This window comes from Panicum virgatum, chromosome 5N, assembly GCF_016808335.1.
Source record: "Panicum virgatum strain AP13 chromosome 5N, P.virgatum_v5, whole genome shotgun sequence".
Classification (NCBI taxonomy): Eukaryota; Viridiplantae; Streptophyta; class Magnoliopsida; order Poales; family Poaceae; genus Panicum; species Panicum virgatum.
Window position 1 is genome coordinate 69,933,695 of NC_053149.1, and position 17,417 is coordinate 69,951,111.

The following is a 17,417-nucleotide window of genomic DNA, read 5'->3' on the forward strand; positions in this document are numbered from 1 at the left end:
AGCGTTGTCTTGCCTAGTTTAACCGTGGTGTATTTTTTTCATACATAAAAAATTGTTAAGCGATGAAAACGAAAGCACTTCAGTACATGCTTTATTGTGAAATCTATTGATCTATATACAGCTGCGTAGGAACAGTCTATGAACCTTGGCTAATAAACAGGTCTAAACAACTTTTCATGTTAGACGCTTCATGCAGCTAAACTTGCAGCGGGCAAGGAGCGTCTCGCAGCAGGAAGGAAAACGCTTCAGGCAGCTGAACTTGCAGCGGCCAGTGTCTTGTTGAGCAGCTCAAGGAGTGCCTCGGGAGACGTCACGGGAGGACTGCACTTGAAGTCCTGGCACACATGCGCCACCGCTTGCTTACCCGGAGGGCTGCTCCGTGCCATTTGCGCGATATTTGCGTTGTTGCTATCCCAGAATTCCATTTCTTCTGTGTTCCTGAGATCGATTTGAATGACCTGGTTCAACAATAAAAGTGCCCAAAGTGAGTAATGATATAACTAGCTACAAAAAAAATTATGCATGCAAGAATGTATAGATCTGAAGGAATAACACCTATATCGACTTCGTACATGAATCAAAACAAATGCAAAACAGTCAGATAAATTGACTAGAAAACGTCCAATCGACATTAGGTCCTTATGTGCAAAAGAAGTGCAGACTCGGCTAGGACATGGAAACACGGAATGCCCCACGATATAGGCATGATTAGCGGACAGTAAGCAACCAAAATTAAACAATTTGACCTCAGAACAGTCACCACTCACTGTTCTATTTGGATCGTATGATGAAAATGTAGCTGCTACCATGTCCTGGAATTCTGCAGATCCTTTCTCCCCCACCAGTACAACCTGCTTCCTCGATGGAACAGAGAGCATATCTGCTGCGCAGCACATCAAAGGCAATGCTATACTAAGCTGTCGCAGTCTTGTCTCAAAGACCGCCTGCGAAGCAACAATTGCAAACAACAAACATAAGCAAATAAGTTGTTCAAAGATCACGTCTTCTGGAACTCTTAGGTGATGAAGCTACAACATTTTCCTGAAAACATTAAGATCACGTCTAGCCAATACTCATGTTAGGAAGAAGCTCTAATATTGATTCCTATTTCAATAGGATAAACTGTATCCAGACAACATGTCATCAAGAAAAGAAAAATTCCCTATCCTATCATCATCATCTTCTAGTGAAAAGAATTATATTACATTATTACTACAAAACGAAAATTACTGACATCATAATGGCTGCTACTAGAATGTAGTGCATAACCGCATATGAACCGAAGCATAAAATAACCACATACCAAGAGATGTTCAACATTGCGCTTGTAACCAGTAGATTTTGCTGCATCAAGTATACTGGATAATCTAATCAAGTTGATTGCTGCAACTGAGTTACCAGAAGGCTCTGCACCATCATAATCCTCTTTAACACGCAAGAGAACAGAAGGGTCTTCTCCAAGAGTATTAAAATAGCCACCTCCTTGTTTGTCCAAAAACAACTCATCCTACAGACGACAAAAGTTATTACTCGACAGGACGTAATATATGGACTAATAAAGCGAAGATACAACATTGAAGTGTTGAACAAGTTCAACTAACTTGCCTGAGTGACTTGCAATTGGATAGCCCACAGAAGCCACTCTATGTTTCCACCAAATTCGTAGAGATCCAGCAAGCCATTTATTAGGAAGGCATAATCATCTAAAAATCCTGGTGCTTTTGATGGCCCATTGCGATAGCTATGATGCAGCCTTTTTGAGCTTGCATCATAAAGTTTTACCTTTATAAAGTTCGCTGCCTTTTCTGCAACTTCAAGATATTCAGCTGGCTGCAAAAATGTTCGGAAATGTCAATAAACAAATTCACATGCATGTAAATTGACGTGCTCAAAGGGAAACTATCATAACACATGGCACGAGAATAGACGTAAGCATATGAGCACCTACAGTCACACCATATTGATTATGTACATGAATTTTACAAAAAACTCGACCACGGGAGGAGACTCCACCCGGGCTTTGTTCTAAGAAGGTGCCGTGCTTCGAACATGAATTTTACAGTAAGACTGTAAATGAAAGATGATGGAATGCATTATCCTGAGGAAGAAGGGTAAAGCCTCACATTGCATCCAGCTACTGGGAAATTGAATCTGCTTCCACTTTGTCCTGACTTCAGAATTTGTGAAGCTCTTGCAAAAGCAGATATTGCTAGTCCATTCCATGAAACAATAACCTAAAACTAACAGTAGTTAGTAGATTGTAGGAAGATTAAAAATGAGAAAAGATGGATAGGTAAAAGAGAACCTTGTCATCCAAATGAGGTCTTGGCCTTTTGGACCGGATATCGAACAGCTTCTGCCGACAAGCCCCCAGGATTTGAGAATATTCATCAAGAGACTTCCCAGACTTCGACACCATCAGAGAAGCTGGTTTTCTTTCTATCAACACATTTTTACCATTGAACTCATTGTGGGGATCACTCATTGGTGAAAGGTCACAGTTGCCTGATGATTTAACATAGTAATGGTTCTTGAATAGCTCTGCGTTCTCCCCAAGTGCGTCCTCGATCTTTGTAAACATGAGCATACTAAGCATGAAACAAGTTCTATGCCAAGCCCAACCCCACTTTTAGGTCCCAACTTGTTGAAAATTTTTAATACATTATTACTCTTTAGGTGGAAATCCAAGCATCAAAACCGAAAAACTCAAAACTAAAAATAGAAAAATTGAATGCAGTGTTCCTGAAGTGTAATTACTAGGAGTAACTATTGTATCGTGAAATATAAAATTTATCTTAAATAGAGAGTTAGCAACCACAATGTTCATCAAAGTGAATGCAACTAGGTGTGAAGAGCTGCAAAATCTGCAAACCAAGTCCGAAGCATGAACAAAGAGAATGCAACTAGGTGTAAAGAGCTTCAAAATCTGCAAATCAAGTCCGAAGCAACGGCACTACAAAGTGCAAAACTCCAGAGATGGACTCAAGCTTAGCACACGGGCTTGATGTGATCTTGATAATGGTATGCCAGTTTAAACCCTTGGCCCATTTTCTAGGGAGAGATCAGAAGTATACTTTATGTTGAAAAGTAGACAACAGATTCACATAGATGTACCTCTTTACTGGTCCACACATAAAAAGCTCCCTCCTTTTTTCTTGGAGCCCCCTCATATTCTGCACTGTCAGCATCTTCTGCTGAGAAAATTTCACCTTCTTTTCCTATCATGTCTCTCCTCAAGTAATCAAGTATGTCACGTGCAACTGTAGAATAGTACTCATCTCCCGTAATCAGAAATGTATCCAAGTATACATTTACTATCTGTCCCTGGTCGTACAGCATCTTCTCAAAATGTGGAACTGAATATGAAGACATGTGAGAGGATAATTCTGCAAAGTGCTTAAAATAAATTTTGCCTTGAGCTCAGGGTCAACTTACCATGCCAGCACTCATCCACACTATATCTGTGAAAGCCACCTCCGACATGGTCATGAACACCACCTCTTGCCATACAGTCCAATGTGTGAGTCACCATCTTCTTTATATTCTGGGCTTCACTCTCTTTCCCAGCTTCCATGAGTTTACGATATCTATAGAGCATTATATAATCTTCAACAGGTCTTGGAAACTTGGGCGCAGAGCCAAATCCACCAAATTTAGGATCATAACTGCTCGCTAACTGTAAGGGCATAAGGTGAAAAGCTATTAAGGAAAATGATGGAGGACAGATTGTCAACGTAAAATCCATGGCTTTCAAGTTATCTGTATAAGTAGAACTATGTCAACATCATTTTTAGCAATATTGTCTCAATGCACTCAAAAGGCTGTATTTATAATGATTAGTTTGGCTGCTTCAAAAGTACATGGTGACAGGGACAAATTTCAGTAAGCTTATATTTGAATTCTAATCCTGGTGTCCATGCAAGACAAGAAAATCTGTCCATAAACTTACCAAATAAAACATGAGAATTAATCAACCATATGCTCATGAATGTTGTGAAGACATATCTACATGCCAGGTTGTCCTAATTCCTTTGAAATTAAATGTGAGATCGAGTTTCAAATTATCCACATTAAGCCTGGAAGCTCAACCAAACTGGAGACTGGCACTCATCGAAAGTTAGACTAGCAGAGCAGAATACATGTAGCAACTTAGGACTATAAGCTAGTTAAGAAAAAATAAGAGCTAAGAAGGAAGCTGAGATTCCAGAGGTCATGTCTGACCAAGCTATGGCAATGAGTTAAGGATTTTTGGTAGCTTAATAAACAATGGCTTAAATCAGGACCTAAGGCTCAGCATCTTGGAGAAGATATGATTTAGTAGCTGCAGTACAGTTATACCAATTAGTCAATTTTGATGGTAGTTTGTATGAGAACATATCAGAATGGTGGTGCAAAAATAATGTGCAATCAGGTACATTTCAAACCTTTTCAACACATTGATCTACACAAACATCAGCCAGATCATTTGGCAGATCCTGCAAGCTAGCCTTTGCAGATAATGCATCCGTAAGTTGTTCAATGACCAGATTTCCTGTACGCTCAAGTGTGTCACGTTTAGTTTCCCAGGCTTCCTTGACCTTCCTGAAGAGAAGTTATGCAGTAAATGATTAGAAGCTAAGCTCCTGCAGTAATAACTTCAAAATTTGAGAAATTATGTACTTCAGTTAAAACCTCAGAACAGTCTTGAAGCCTGGTCTTCCATACTTATCATCTGGTGGAAAGTACGTGCCACCCATCAATGGTTTCAAATTGGGTGCCAAAAAGACACTCAAAGGCCAACCACCACCACCATGTAGTGCCGATACATATGTCATATATACCTAAATATGTGAGGTTATAGTCAAGAAATAACCTTTTGTGGCACTCAAACAAGCACACTTAAAGACCCTTTTGAGCTAACTACACAAAATAAGGGGTAAAGAAGGAATTGCACATTTGCAACTTCCTAGAAACTGAACTAATGCACGGGCACACCAAAAGAGACTACCTTATCAACATCTGGGCGCTCTTCGCGGTCAACCTGTCAAAACTAATAATCAGAAAGAAAGCAGTATGATCACATTGCATGTGCGTAACTTCCACACATACAGTTTTTTGCTTTGAAGACATCAAAAACTGGTCACAAGTGGGATCAAACGAAGTAAATGTTTTATTACCTTGATGCTAACAAACCAATCATTCAGCAACTTTGCCACTTCCTCATTCTCAAAGGACTCCACCTCCATCACATGACACCTTTGGAATTCAGCCCCCAAAGAAATTAACAGAAACCAAAGTTAGCATCGAACATGCGAGCACAAGTCATAAATAGCAGAATGCATAATGCCAAGAAAATAAATACATAAGGATAATAAAAACTCACCAATGGCATGTGCTATAGCCAACTTCACAGGTACATTCACGTTTGCCATGAAGCAAAATAAGAATGTCAGATAGGTGACATTTTGGTTTGGCTGGAACTAAATTGATGAATTCGGCAACATTTTAGCTCAATTTTCTCTAGACCACATCATTATCACACTGTTATGTGGAACAATTTGGCCCGTCACACATTGGCACTACACAGCTCCACGAAGCAACTGATATAACCCGATTGTAATTGTATCAGGAGAGTTCATACTTGAGAGGAAGATGGGGACGTCCTTGGCGCGAGCCTTCTCGAAAGCCTCGTCACCCCAGGGATACCAATCAACCTGCGCCAAGTCAAATTAAGAGAAGCGAGAGCTCAATACCCACTTGGCTTGGCACTATCCTATCTGGAAAGGATACGGCCGCACGCACGAACAGAAGGGCGCTCCTCACCGGGTTGTGCGCGTGCTGCAGCAGGTAGGGGCTGTGCTCGGCGGCGAGGCGGTTCGGCTTCCGCCCGCCGTGGGGCGAGGACGAGGACGCGGACGACGACATGGCGGAGGAGGAGGAGGCGAGGACGCGGAGAGGCGAGCGGGTCGGCGAGGCGGTGGCGGTGAGGCGATGGCGAAGGAGAAGAGTGGAGAGCATTGGAGTTGGAGGAAGGGGGAGGGGGCGGGGAAAGTGGGAGAAGACGGGCGCGGAAGCGGCGGGGGACATGTGGACGCAGTTGTTGGGGTCGAGCCGTGCTACCGTGTCACTTGGACGCTTCGTTCTGCTCATGTTCTCGACTGAAAAAAAATGGGTGAATTTGAAAAAGGATTTTAATCCTGTGAGAAAATCTCCAGTAGTTCCATGGAAGGAATGAGCTCGTACAAAATTTTGTTAGATTATCAAAGGAAAGGTGTGTTTCATTATCACGCTATTTGAAAATCAAATTCAAAGATGTGTGTACCATTCCAAACATCAGTGCTGTGTTTGCCATCAGTTTACTTTAGCCATGAACAGAAGGTGAGAACAATCTAGTAGGAGAGAAGGACAAAACGGGAGTGGAACTTTGTGAGTGTGTTTTATAAGAAAATAGGAAATATGTAATATTTTTTACAGTTTTATTACACAATTTAACTTTGCTAAACTTTGCTCTTCAGTTGAAACAAACATACTGCCTCGTTCGATCACATGACCGTCATCTCCAAATTTCCACCCCTAGTAGTAGTAGTCCATTTAAATTATGTAAAAAAGCTGGAAAAATTGTTCATAAGATGATTTTTATCATAATATTTTGCAAATTACGGTTATTGACTTGATGTGATATTTCGATGTGGAAGTCAAGAACATGGACGACCTACGTGTTAGTGCAGCTCTCCATCCACTTGTCCCCAACGCACACACTGACACACGGTCCTCGAAATGCCACAATTTGTCTCACTCTGCTAGCCCGTGAATCCTTCCTTGCCAAATGGTCAAATCCCCTGACCAACAAATCGATCCTCCTCCCCTGACGGCAGCCGGGAACTCGTGCCTCCTGCCGCCGCCAGAGTCCTCACCCACTCGACAGGACTTGCCGTCGGAGTGGGGATCCTTCCATACTTCGATTGATTTTTCTCGGTAAGCAGGCTCGATCTGGTCGGATTGGTCCAAGAGTGTTTTTGTCCGCCCTAGATTACTACAGTATCCTTTAGTTTCCTTTCGCTAGTGATCGCCTGCTCGTCACCTTCAACGCCAATATTATTTTTGCCGTGCTCTTGCGAGTCTGCAGTCCTTGAAATTTGATCCCCTGTCTGGGATGTTGCACGCAGCATCACAGATGGCTGCTGGGAGGGGCATGGGCATCAGCCAGCTCTTGAAGAAAGTATTTCGCCACCATCCATCTGTAAGCGTCTGCTTCTGCTTCTTGCTGTAAAATATTTTATGTTTATTAACGATGGGACAGCATCTTAGGCTCTTAGCATGTTTATTTGTTCCGGTTATGCCTCTAATTTTTTCGGATAGAGAAGGCAACTGCCCTGAAGAAAATACTTAATAGGGGTATTAGCTATAGATTAAACTACTATGAATCAGCTACTTTAGTCTTATAAGGATTTCTTTTTTTTTTTGCTTGTACGGATTAACTGTACTGTAAAAAACTAGGATGGTTGATTTTCCTTTTTGCAGGGTCCATTTCTGCCTTCTTCACCCCGGATAAATCATGAGGAGTCCGTTGGATTCATTGGATTGAGAGCATTGTCTATTCTTGGGGTTGGTGCTTCTGGCCTTTTAAGCTTTGCTACGATAGCATCTGCATCATATGAAGCAGAGCACGGATTGGAAGCCCCAAGCTATCCCTGGCCACATGCTGGCATTCTTAGCTCTTATGATCATGCATCGTAAGTTAGAAAACATAGATATGATTTTATTGAACATGAAACTGATATCATTCAGCCATTCTTCTGAGGTATTTGCTCTTATCTGCAAATATTTTTTTCTCTTTAAACTTCATGGAAAAACATATGACCAGAATAAGGCGTGGACATCAAGTTTATCAACAAGTGTGTGCCTCCTGTCACTCGATGTCCTTGATTTCATACCGGGATCTGGTTGGTGTTGCCTATACGGAAGAGGAAACAAAGGCAATGGCTGCTGAGATTGAGGTGGTCGATGGTCCTAATGATGAAGGCGAAATGTTCACACGCCCGGGTAAGCTAAGTGACCGTTTTCCACAACCATATGCAAATGAGCAAGCAGCTCGATATGCAAATGGTGGGGCATACCCCCCAGACCTCAGTCTAATCACAAAGGTGAGACTGGGTAATGTCTCGTGGTTGCATTTGATGTAATGTGCCATTTGGGGGTTGTGTGATTGTATCTAACTCTTGCTAATACTTATTTGCAGGCTAGACACAATGGCCAGAGCTACGTTTTTGCTCTGCTCACTGGTTATCGTGATCCACCTGCTGGTGTTTCGGTAGCCTTCTTTGCCATAAATATTTGGGCATTTTTTTGTGTTGATGGACTTTGGTTGGTGGTTCTCATATCTGTGCTCTCCTGTTGTTTACTTTTCCTAGACGTGTAGAAAATAAGGGCTATCTTGTGCTTGCGTTATGGTTTCGTATCAACTAGTATATGGATAAATTGGACTGACATTGCCCCACGCAATCGCTTCACTCATGTGTAACCTTTTATTAAATTCACTGGAGCTTCAACTTTAATCCATGACAATGCTGTTTATCTATTTCTGTTAGTGTTCACCAATTATGCAGATCTTCCTGTGACGATGTATACAAGTTTATTTATATCTAATTAAGAATTCAGATGTTTGTTTTAAGGTTCTGTTCTTTTCCTGCTGCTAAAGAGCCCTTTTATGTGGGGGTCATCCTATATAGGTAGGGTCTAGTAACCCACAAGCTGTGCAGATCCTTTCAGCAGCTCTGCATTTTCCTCCTTTTTTCTACTGTTAATTTTGATGGGGCGAAGCCACTGCTAAATCGACCGTGGTGCACTGCTCATTGGCACCAGGGAATGCCCAACGTGGCGTCGCCCCTGGTTTTGAATGTTGAACACAACTTAGCATACATAACTAATCCTGAACCTTTTTGAAACCTAATTTTCTTGCAAGTTGAAATGCTTTAAATCATTAGAAATTTTCCTGTGGAGAATTGCTAAAAGGAATATGCTTCTAGTTTATATGCACGAGATTGTCAAGCAAGTTGCTTGGGTTGGTCATTGTTCCTTTTTTTACTGTATTTTGACAGTTGACTTAATTTTTGTGTCATAACTTTCTGTTTTTTATTTAAAAAATTAGATTCGTGAAGGCTTGCATTACAATCCCTACTTTCCTGGTGGTGCCATCGCGATGCCCAAGATGCTGATGGACGGAGCTGTCGAGTATGAAGATGGAACTCCTGCAACAGAGGCCCAGGTAACTCATTCTTTACAACCAGCACCGTGGAATCAAGTTTGGGCATTGCATTATATTGAAAGGATGATGCATTATACTCGTATGCAAATTCTAGATGGGCAAAGATGTTGTCTCATTCTTGTCATGGGCGGCGGAACCTGAGATGGAAGAGAGAAAGCTGGTATCCTATTGCAACCTCTCTGCAGAATTATCTTCTGTTCTGATTGCCAAGTGTAACTTGTGCGTGTAATTGCATATTCATCTCGTGATTCTGTATTAGATGGGAGTCAAATGGATTTTCCTGCTCTCACTCGCTCTTCTGCAAGCTGGATATTACCGGCGCATGAAGTGGTCTATCTTCAAGTCTCGCAAGCTGGTCCTTGATGTGGTTAACTGAGGCGTGATGCCTCATTTCTTCAACCATCCTGTAGTTTGTTTGTGCTTTTAAACTCCTGTAGTGTTCATTGTTCACTAGGGAAATAAATTGCTTATGCTACCTTGTTTGCTGTCTGTCGTTACATACGCTGAACTCTTGTCATAGATGAAGAAATGTTTTCACATTGAGAGGCATCCTAGATTCGAGAAATTTCAGGATTTGGGTTCCAATTTCAGGTTTTGTTTTCAAATTGATAAGTAGGTGGTTTTGTGAAAAACTGAAAATAACTATTTACATGTACCTCTAATTTTGGATCGCCGATCCAAAGTAGAGCGATTTTTTTTACGAAAAATAGTTGGGTCGCGATCATCGCGGTGCATTGGCCTTTCTGAAAAATATTGGGATCAACGGCTCCCCTTCCTGTCGCCGGCGGCCACCCCTGACGTCGACGGCGAGCCCGCCGAGGCTTCCGCTCCCCCTCTACTCCAATTTCCAGATGGAGAACCCCTTGAGAATTGAGATCCTTCGCTAGGTCTGAGGGAGGACGGCAGCGACTCGACACGCGAGGACATCAACGGGAGGCTGCACAGCACAGCACTGCAATGACGAACGCCGCCGCTGCGCCCGGTGCCGGACCCGAGCGTCGAGATGCATGCGTCATTCAGAAGCTTGTCTCCCTCGCCTCGGCAGTGCTGTCTGTACCGCTTGCATTGGTGCTGTCCTGTGTCCTGATCAGGACGTGAAGAGCTGGCTGCCGAGCGTGACGATGGCGGTGCCGTCGCCCATGACGGTGGTCAGGGTCATCTCCTTCTCCAGGATCCGGTCCAGCTCCGCCGCCACCAGCCGCATCCTGGGCCGCCGCCTCGCCGAGGGGCTCAGGCACTGGAATGCCAGGCCCACCAGCTCCGTCATGCCCTCCGATGTGAAGCTCCCTCCCAGCCTGGGGTCGATCAGCTCGTTCGAGCTGAAATGTGCCTCCATCTGACAGATTCACAAGAACTTTTCTAGTCAGGCAAGATCGTGGGCTTCATTTACTCGCCTAAAATCGGAGATAGGTTTCTTTACTGGAGGTTGAGGTTGGAGATTTTACCCAATGAGCAAGAGGTTCCTTGGATTCTGGTGGAATTAGGCCGGCAGCTTCCCTGCCAGTGATCAGCTCCAGAAGAAAAACACCAAAGCTGTATACGTCGCTGCTTTCTGAAAGCTGGGCCAATGAATGCACCCTATAAACAAACACAAAAAAAAAGGTGATAAGAATTTTGAAGGAAATTTTGCACGAGTCCTTTATAAAGTCCTACTACTACTGTGATAGTCTGGTGCCAAGTTTGCAGGTCATTCAGAGTTTCAGACTCACTCTGTATCTTGGTAGACGCTGACATTCGGCGGAGCGGCGCCTTCGAACCCTCGCAGCAGCCTGTCGATTCCGGCGTCAGACACCTTCGCGATGAAGTTCTCGTCGACCAGGACGTTGCTCGTCTTGAAATCCCTGTGGATCAACGGAGGCGCCAGGGTGTGCAGGTGATTCAGACCTGCAATTCAGAATTCAGACTTCAGAAACTCTGCCTGCGTAACACCTTGCTCATTTTCCAGTGCATTAATCATCACTAGGGATGTAAAAGAATGACGCTCTTGTAACCTTTAGCTGCTCCAATGGCTATGGAGAGCCTCTGCTTGAACTCCAGCCTTGTCATGGACTCCTTGCCAGTGTCTGATGAACAACACACATACAACACAGTGTTCATGCAACATTCAGGGAGGCCGAAGGTTGCAGTTAGCAGTCATCAGCTTTGCTCATTACCGTACAAATGGCCGCTCACACTGCCGTTGGGCAGGTACTCGAACACCAGCATCTGTAGACCCCCTTCTTGGCAGTACCCGATCAGCGTCACGACATTGCGGTGCCAGATCTCTGATAGCCTCCTGACCTGCATTTCACAAGGGATCGGTGTATGTTTCAGTCAAGTGACTTAATTTCATCAAATGTACTGAAGATGGTCATTTTTTTTTCTGAAACTACTGAAGATGGTCATGGTGCACAAGGCGCTGGGCAGTTCAGACTTCAGAAACATTTTTTGTTGATTAGTAACTGAAAACGGCACGCTGCGTCGCTGCCGCGATTCTTTTTGGCTTTACCTCGTCGGCGAAGTCCTGCCGCGGCGCGCCGGCGCGGCGCTTGATGGCGACAACGGTGCCGTCGAGAAGCAGACCCTTGTACACCATCCCGAAGCTCCCGGCGGCCACCAGGTTGGCCTCGGCGAAGTTCTTGGTGGCGTGCGCCAGCTCCTCCAGCGAGAACTGCCTGGCGCCGTGGAACTCCGGCGCCGACGAGGTCCGGCCGAACCGGCCCCACTCAGCTGATCAGCAAGCCATCACACGTAAGCTCCCGCGACGCGACGAAATCTGCAGACGGAGTACGTGCATGAACTGCAGGGTCACGTACCCAGCGTGGGAGGAGCCTCGGACGAGCCGGTGTCGGAGCTCTGGTCACGCCGTGCCCTGCGCCGCCGCCGGACGAGCCACGCCGCGACCAGGACTGCCGCCAGCAGCAACGCGGCGGCGCCGGCCGCAATGCCAGCTACCACCGGGGTTGGCAATGCCATCCGGGCGACCGGGGCATCGAACCTGCAAAGAAACGTGCAAACCACGATCGAGCAGTCAGAGGGGATCGGAGAGCAGCCAGTTCAAATACATCGACCGGGAGACGTGCGGCAAAGAATATAAAATCAAGTATCATCTCACGGTCACGGATGAATCCTACGAACCTCGGAACGAGCAGGGACTTCTATAGCTTCGGCATTCATCAATGACGCAAGTGAGCTCCGGATCACTCTCAACTCTCTTGCAGCTCAACAGCGCCGCCGGCGGCGGCTTCCTAGCTAGGGCCAACGAACAGAGAGCTTGCGCCTCGATCGCAAGCTTCACGAGCTGACTGGCCGGCTCTTTAAAGACAAGGAGAGCGGCATGCAATTCGTCAACAGGAGGAAGAGAGGAGCAAGAAGACGCCGCCCGCCCAGGTGGGTGTCGGAACGGATGCGATGTGATTGATGCGCAAGCGTAACCTCCCCACATGGCAATTGGGGATGCAACTTCTTCAACTGCAGCAAAAAAATCTTTTTTTTTCCAGTGCAGCCTGAGCATGTGGAATCTTTCACCTGGAAAGGAAATGTAAGAGCGGATCAGTGCCTGCCTTTAGACGGTTCTTCCCATTTCTTCGCTTCCGTTTTACCAAGCGATGAGGTGATACTTTAAATCGACGACAGCGCCAGTGCAGAGAGAGCTGCACATGCATACGGCGGACGTGCAGAGGATGAAATGAAACCAACAATGAGCAGTCAATCAGAGAAGATTACATGCCTCTTATGGACAGAACTGAAAGAAGATTGACTGCCACATCAGCCTTTCTAACTCAGGCTGGTAGACTCCAATTAGTAAACTCTGTCCTCTCTTCCTTACCCACATACACAATGTGCAGCTTGAGGATTCCAATTGCAGTGCTGGACTTCATTGACAGAGCCAGGAAGCATTGCCTCTGGAGAGGGTCAGACGAGAATGCAAAAAAGAGATCACTGGTTGCATGGCCAAAGGTCTCAAAACCGAAAATCAAAGGTGGACTGGGAGTGATTGACCTCAGAACACAAAATGAGGCCTTATTACTCAAGCATTTGGACAAATTTTACAATAAAAAAGACATCCCTTGGGTAAACATGATCTGGCATTCTTATTATTCCCAAGGACAAATTCCTCATGCTACTGCTGACAGAGGATCTTTTTGGTGGAAAGACCTGCTACACCTTTGTGACAAATTCAGAGGAATTGCTACTTGCACAGTCGGCAATGGCTCTACCGTGCTCTTTTGGCTAGATGTTTGGAATGGGTTTTTTCTCCAAGAAAAGCTGCCAAGACTATTCACTTTTGCTAAAGACCAGAAAATTTCTGTGGCAGCATATCAACACTTTTCCACCTCCCACTATCAGAGCAAGCCTATCAAGAATTTCAGGAATTGCAGAAAATAATTCAGAGTGTACAAATGACACAGACAGACAAGGATCAATGGCATTATATTTGGGGATCATCGAAGTATACATCCAAGAGTTTTTACAATCACCTTTACAAGGACTTCCATCCACCAAAGCCTTTTCTTTGGATATGGAAGTCAAGATGCTGCAACAAACTAAGGGTCTTCTCATGGCTTCTTCTAATGGACAGACTAAACACTAGAAGTCTTTTAAAAAAGAAAAAAAATTCAAGATTGATGGCAATAACTACAACTGTATCCTATGTACAACTAAAAGAGAAGAAACTGCCTTCCACCTCTTTTTCACTTGCCCTTTTGCAACCTCATGCTGGCAGCAGATTGGAATTCAATGGCAACATGGAAATCCTTTCTTCCAAATGCTAGAAATAGCTAAGCAGAGCCTCAACTGCAACTTCTTTATGGAAATTTTCATAATCGCAACTTGGCACATTTGGAAAATAAGGAATGGACATATCTTTGAGAACTGCCCAACAACCCTCAGCCTGTGGAAAAGAAATTTCAAAAGTGAATGTCTTATACAAGCTCATCGGATGAAAGACTCTCTGAAGACACCCTTCTTAGTTTGGTTCAATAGCTTGACTGAGTCCCTTTAGTCTGTATAGCTCGTAGATAGCTCTTAAGTTTCTGTCTAGTTGTTGCTCCCTTTTGCATCTTCTTTCACTTGTACAGGCTTACTGTTTTCCTAACTTTTGGTGTTCCTTTTTTTATATAAATAAAATTTTACAGCGGGGGCCTCCCTCGCTGTTTTCAGTTCAAAAAAGCAGTCAATCAGAGACTGTTGCTGACCGTGTGCTCTTGGGCAACAGTGAAATAGGATGAGATCAGCTTCCCCGTTTCATCTCAATTGGGAGGCCAAGGCTTTGATTGGAACAACTTTGTGATGGTCAGAATTCAGAAATGTGGCAACTCAACTAGCAGCATAATTGGCCAGGCCGGACCCTGATCTAGTCATCAGTCGGCGGTGGCTGTCCTGCGCTAGCTACTAGTAGCAGCTACTCCAGCTGTTATTAACGTGAGCGAGCTTTGCGAGTGGGGACCGCGGGCTTGCTAGGGCTTCCTTTGACTGACCATGAGTCCATGATAGGCTGGAAAGCCGAGCAGTATGGTGCACTTGTCACATAGTGTGGTGTGGTGTGGTGTGGTGTAGGAGGCCATGGCCGTCCGAAAAGGAAGCGGAAGCGCTCGCTTTCCGGCCTCCCAAAAGCTACTGTCCCCACAAAGTGAAAAGCCTGTCCCTGTAAAAGATTTTATTTTATTTTATTTTTTAAAAATGAAAACTCTCCTTCAGGTAACTGACTGAAGTGCTGAAGAGCGGCCGGGTGAAGCTGAATATTTTTCTTCAAGAGGGAAGCTGGAATTCATGATTGCGGATATTAGCACAAGAGTTGTGCGGAGGAGTGATCAAATTGCATAAGAAAATACTGTATGTTCAGCTGAGTTGAACCTCATGTGCGGCTTAGCTATGCATGCTTAAAAGACAGTTTTGTTATGCTGGCAAGCGGCAACAAGTAGTTGTTGCTTCTAAATGAGCACCTATTATATGCTTAAACTACTGCAAATTGGGCAGTTCACAGCAAAAACAAGTGTGTTTGGCTGATCACGCAGATACGCAGAGAAATGTGCTGCTACATTATCAAGCCACATGCAAACTACAGCCCTAAGTGTATTGGCCATTGGGTTCTTGCAGAGTCTTTAAAAAACGGGGAGACACAATGAGTTGTACATGAATGAGGTGTGTTCATGCCAAAAACGAGGAAAAACTTTACAGGCTTGTACTCTTTGATTTGGTAGGTTGGACATTGGAGTCCCTATTTACACTAATTGGCAGGTTATACTTACAGTTGAGTACTCTTTCTTCAGAGATTCAGAGTTTATGCAAGAAATAAGCATTTTATTTGGGAGAACATTCCCATTCAAAAACAAATCAAACATTTTGGGAGAACATTCCAGCATAATTTTGTCACAAAGGTGGTGCATTTAATTGACTCCAGAATCTGAATGATTTAGGAAATAACATGCAATACAACTCTTTGCAGGCTAGCAGCATGCAAGTCGTACAAATTCTAGTCCTAGGAGAGCTGTAATAGCTAGCAATACGGGGTCCAGTCAGATACTCTCCCTCCGGGATCCAAATCTGAATCAAATAGATTATCAGATTTGCTCGCGCATACACACACACGCCAGATAGAAAATTGAAGGACATCTGAACATTTCTAGTTCCAAATCTATCCCTAGTAAATTTAAGATTATTTCATTCTGCAGAAAGTATTTTTTTTATCAGAACTTCTGGATGCTATTAGAAAATGAGGTTGCCTACTTGCCTTGATCAAATTGACTGTCTCAGTTCTTCAACTATCTGAAGAGAACAACTGTGATCAAATCCATTTGTTCTCTACATAAATTAAGTTCAGCCTTAATGGACCCTGATAGAATATACTATATTAGTATTATATCATCATATGCTGACATTGATACAACATCTGCAGTGAACCTAGACTGACTTTGGACATGATCCAAGATGCAGGTTCAGTTGTTTTGCTAGTAATAATATATATGAAGAGAAACATCTTCAGGGCAGCAGAGTTACTGCACAAGGGCCAAAGGGAACAATATTAAAGAAATAAACGGCACATGCGTTGTGTCCTCCTGCAGATGAGAATCCAATGGCTGTCACAATAAGAAGTGCTCTTCAGAACAGGCCAACTTCCAGCCTGGAGAATGTAGAATTATGGGATATCCTCTTACCAGATCCATATATACATAATAAAGTTGTTGATTTATATTAAGCATCATACTAGTCTGCACAGTTGTTGAACTATAAGCAAATAGGGATCCAAAACAAGTAACTGAAATTCGGCAAAAGAAACTCTAACGGTACTTCCTGTGAAGTGTTAAAAGTATACATTGCTTCAAACTCAATACTTAGCTAATTAAGATTATCACATGCTGAAATTAATTTGTTGTACATAATGAATTAATTTGTTGTACATAATGAACCTAAACCATGTTAAAAGTTTACTAGATTAGTTTGAACTTGTATTACTTTGCTAACTCTTGTATTTCTTGCAGTATGACTACTAGCTGCTGTTGACTGAAATGATGTCATGAATATGATTGTATCATATCCAGAATTTCTTGCAACAGTAGGAGCTGCTTTTCTCTTTCTCTCCCTCTCTCTCTCTTTTTTTTTTGAGGGGGGGTGTTGGTTGAATCGACAATGGTGGCAAGACGAGCAGAGAGAATTACATGTTAGAACATTACTTTTGCGTCTATATCTTCTAAGACAGCTGCAAACTATCCAAAAGGACTGAGCATTTAAAGTGTATTGCAGGTTTGCTGAGAATCAAAACTCTCCAGGAATTCACAAGAACCAAACAGCATAAATGCAGCAGCTCCCTTGAAACAGGAGTAGGGGAGAAAAGATAGGGATGAATGATAACACATGCAGAGGAGCTGAGTTGTAGCGCAGCATGCCAGCCATTAGCCAAGGTGTTCAATCCGGCCGGGGATCCAATCGATCTGCACGCTCTCCTCCTGTAACTGCCAGCGCGTTAACCACATGGTTTGTACCAGCCTACCAGGGTCAATGGTCCAGTGTGTTTCTGATCCTAGCTTGCATCTCCAAGCCTCGATGTTTTCGGCCCCCCTGCAAAACAAGACAAGGATACTACCACAAATGCATGGGATCCGAGCTGAACAGGAGAGCCAACTCACAAGGCGAAGATTAAAACGAAAAGACACCAAAAACTCCCTTCTGCCTCCTGTTCTCCTGCGCCTGCCGT

General features: G+C 43.8%; 3 protein-coding genes across 4 annotated transcripts; 1 reads left to right on the plus strand and 2 right to left on the minus strand.

Moving 5' to 3' along the window:
* Nucleotides 1–9: 9 nt before the first annotated feature.
* Nucleotides 10–6,056, minus strand: LOC120672861 (spermatogenesis-associated protein 20-like). Its single transcript, XM_039953464.1, has 15 exons — nucleotides 5,803–6,056; nucleotides 5,621–5,693; nucleotides 5,363–5,384; nucleotides 5,157–5,235; nucleotides 4,988–5,020; nucleotides 4,672–4,820; nucleotides 4,425–4,581; nucleotides 3,436–3,676; nucleotides 3,115–3,356; nucleotides 2,306–2,569; nucleotides 2,124–2,234; nucleotides 1,606–1,830; nucleotides 1,304–1,507; nucleotides 768–944; nucleotides 10–458 (listed from the first exon to the last, which is right to left on the minus strand). Exons 1-15 carry the CDS (start codon nucleotides 5,995–5,997, stop codon nucleotides 246–248), a joined length of 2,385 nt encoding a protein of 794 aa, XP_039809398.1. The 5' UTR covers nucleotides 5,998–6,056; the 3' UTR covers nucleotides 10–245.
* Nucleotides 6,057–6,717: 661 nt separating this feature from the next.
* Nucleotides 6,718–9,793, plus strand: LOC120672864 (cytochrome c1-2, heme protein, mitochondrial-like). Its single transcript, XM_039953469.1, has 9 exons — nucleotides 6,718–6,897; nucleotides 6,938–6,954; nucleotides 7,146–7,219; nucleotides 7,501–7,712; nucleotides 7,844–8,123; nucleotides 8,219–8,290; nucleotides 9,128–9,244; nucleotides 9,339–9,404; nucleotides 9,504–9,793. Exons 1-9 carry the CDS (start codon nucleotides 6,806–6,808, stop codon nucleotides 9,618–9,620), a joined length of 1,047 nt encoding a protein of 348 aa, XP_039809403.1. The 5' UTR covers nucleotides 6,718–6,805; the 3' UTR covers nucleotides 9,621–9,793.
* A 24-nt stretch (nucleotides 9,794–9,817) lies between these two features.
* On the minus strand, nucleotides 9,818–12,923 carry LOC120672863 (probable leucine-rich repeat receptor-like protein kinase At5g49770). Of its 2 annotated transcripts, none has more exons than XM_039953467.1 (8): nucleotides 12,362–12,923; nucleotides 12,040–12,221; nucleotides 11,733–11,953; nucleotides 11,398–11,524; nucleotides 11,236–11,307; nucleotides 10,954–11,128; nucleotides 10,690–10,822; nucleotides 9,818–10,580 (listed from the first exon to the last, which is right to left on the minus strand). In XM_039953467.1, exons 2-8 carry the CDS (start codon nucleotides 12,197–12,199, stop codon nucleotides 10,332–10,334), a joined length of 1,137 nt encoding a protein of 378 aa, XP_039809401.1. In that variant the 5' UTR covers nucleotides 12,200–12,221; nucleotides 12,362–12,923; the 3' UTR covers nucleotides 9,818–10,331. The 2 variants fall into 2 exon arrangements, with proteins under 2 accessions (XP_039809401.1, XP_039809402.1); XM_039953468.1 differs by having other exon boundaries at nucleotides 12,339–12,923.
* Between the last annotated feature and the right edge of the window lie 4,494 nt (nucleotides 12,924–17,417).

What these genes read in the sequence shown, in the direction of transcription:
- LOC120672861 (XM_039953464.1), bottom strand. Translation starts at nt 5,997, where the DNA reads ATGCTCTCCACTCTTCTCCTTCGCCATCGCCTCACCGCCACCGCCTCG. An exon ending in ATTGGTTTGTTAGCATCAAG is followed by an intron (nt 5,021 to 5,156) that starts GTAATAAAACAT and finishes TAGTTTTGACAG; the next exon opens with GTTGACCGCGAAGAGCGCCC. An exon ending in GGCTTCAAGACTGTTCTGAG is followed by an intron (nt 4,582 to 4,671) that starts GTTTTAACTGAA and finishes ACTTCTCTTCAG; the next exon opens with GAAGGTCAAGGAAGCCTGGG.
- LOC120672864 (XM_039953469.1), top strand. Translation starts at nt 6,806, where the DNA reads ATGGTCAAATCCCCTGACCAACAAATCGATCCTCCTCCCCTGACGGCA. An exon ending in TATTTCGCCACCATCCATCT is followed by an intron (nt 7,220 to 7,500) that starts GTAAGCGTCTGC and finishes TCCTTTTTGCAG; the next exon opens with GGTCCATTTCTGCCTTCTTC. An exon ending in ACCTCAGTCTAATCACAAAG is followed by an intron (nt 8,124 to 8,218) that starts GTGAGACTGGGT and finishes ACTTATTTGCAG; the next exon opens with GCTAGACACAATGGCCAGAG.
- LOC120672863 (XM_039953467.1), bottom strand. Translation starts at nt 12,199, where the DNA reads ATGGCATTGCCAACCCCGGTGGTAGCTGGCATTGCGGCCGGCGCCGCC. An exon ending in TGTGAGCGGCCATTTGTACG is followed by an intron (nt 11,308 to 11,397) that starts GTAATGAGCAAA and finishes GTTGTTCATCAG; the next exon opens with ACACTGGCAAGGAGTCCATG. An exon ending in AGGAACCTCTTGCTCATTGG is followed by an intron (nt 10,581 to 10,689) that starts GTAAAATCTCCA and finishes TGAATCTGTCAG; the next exon opens with ATGGAGGCACATTTCAGCTC.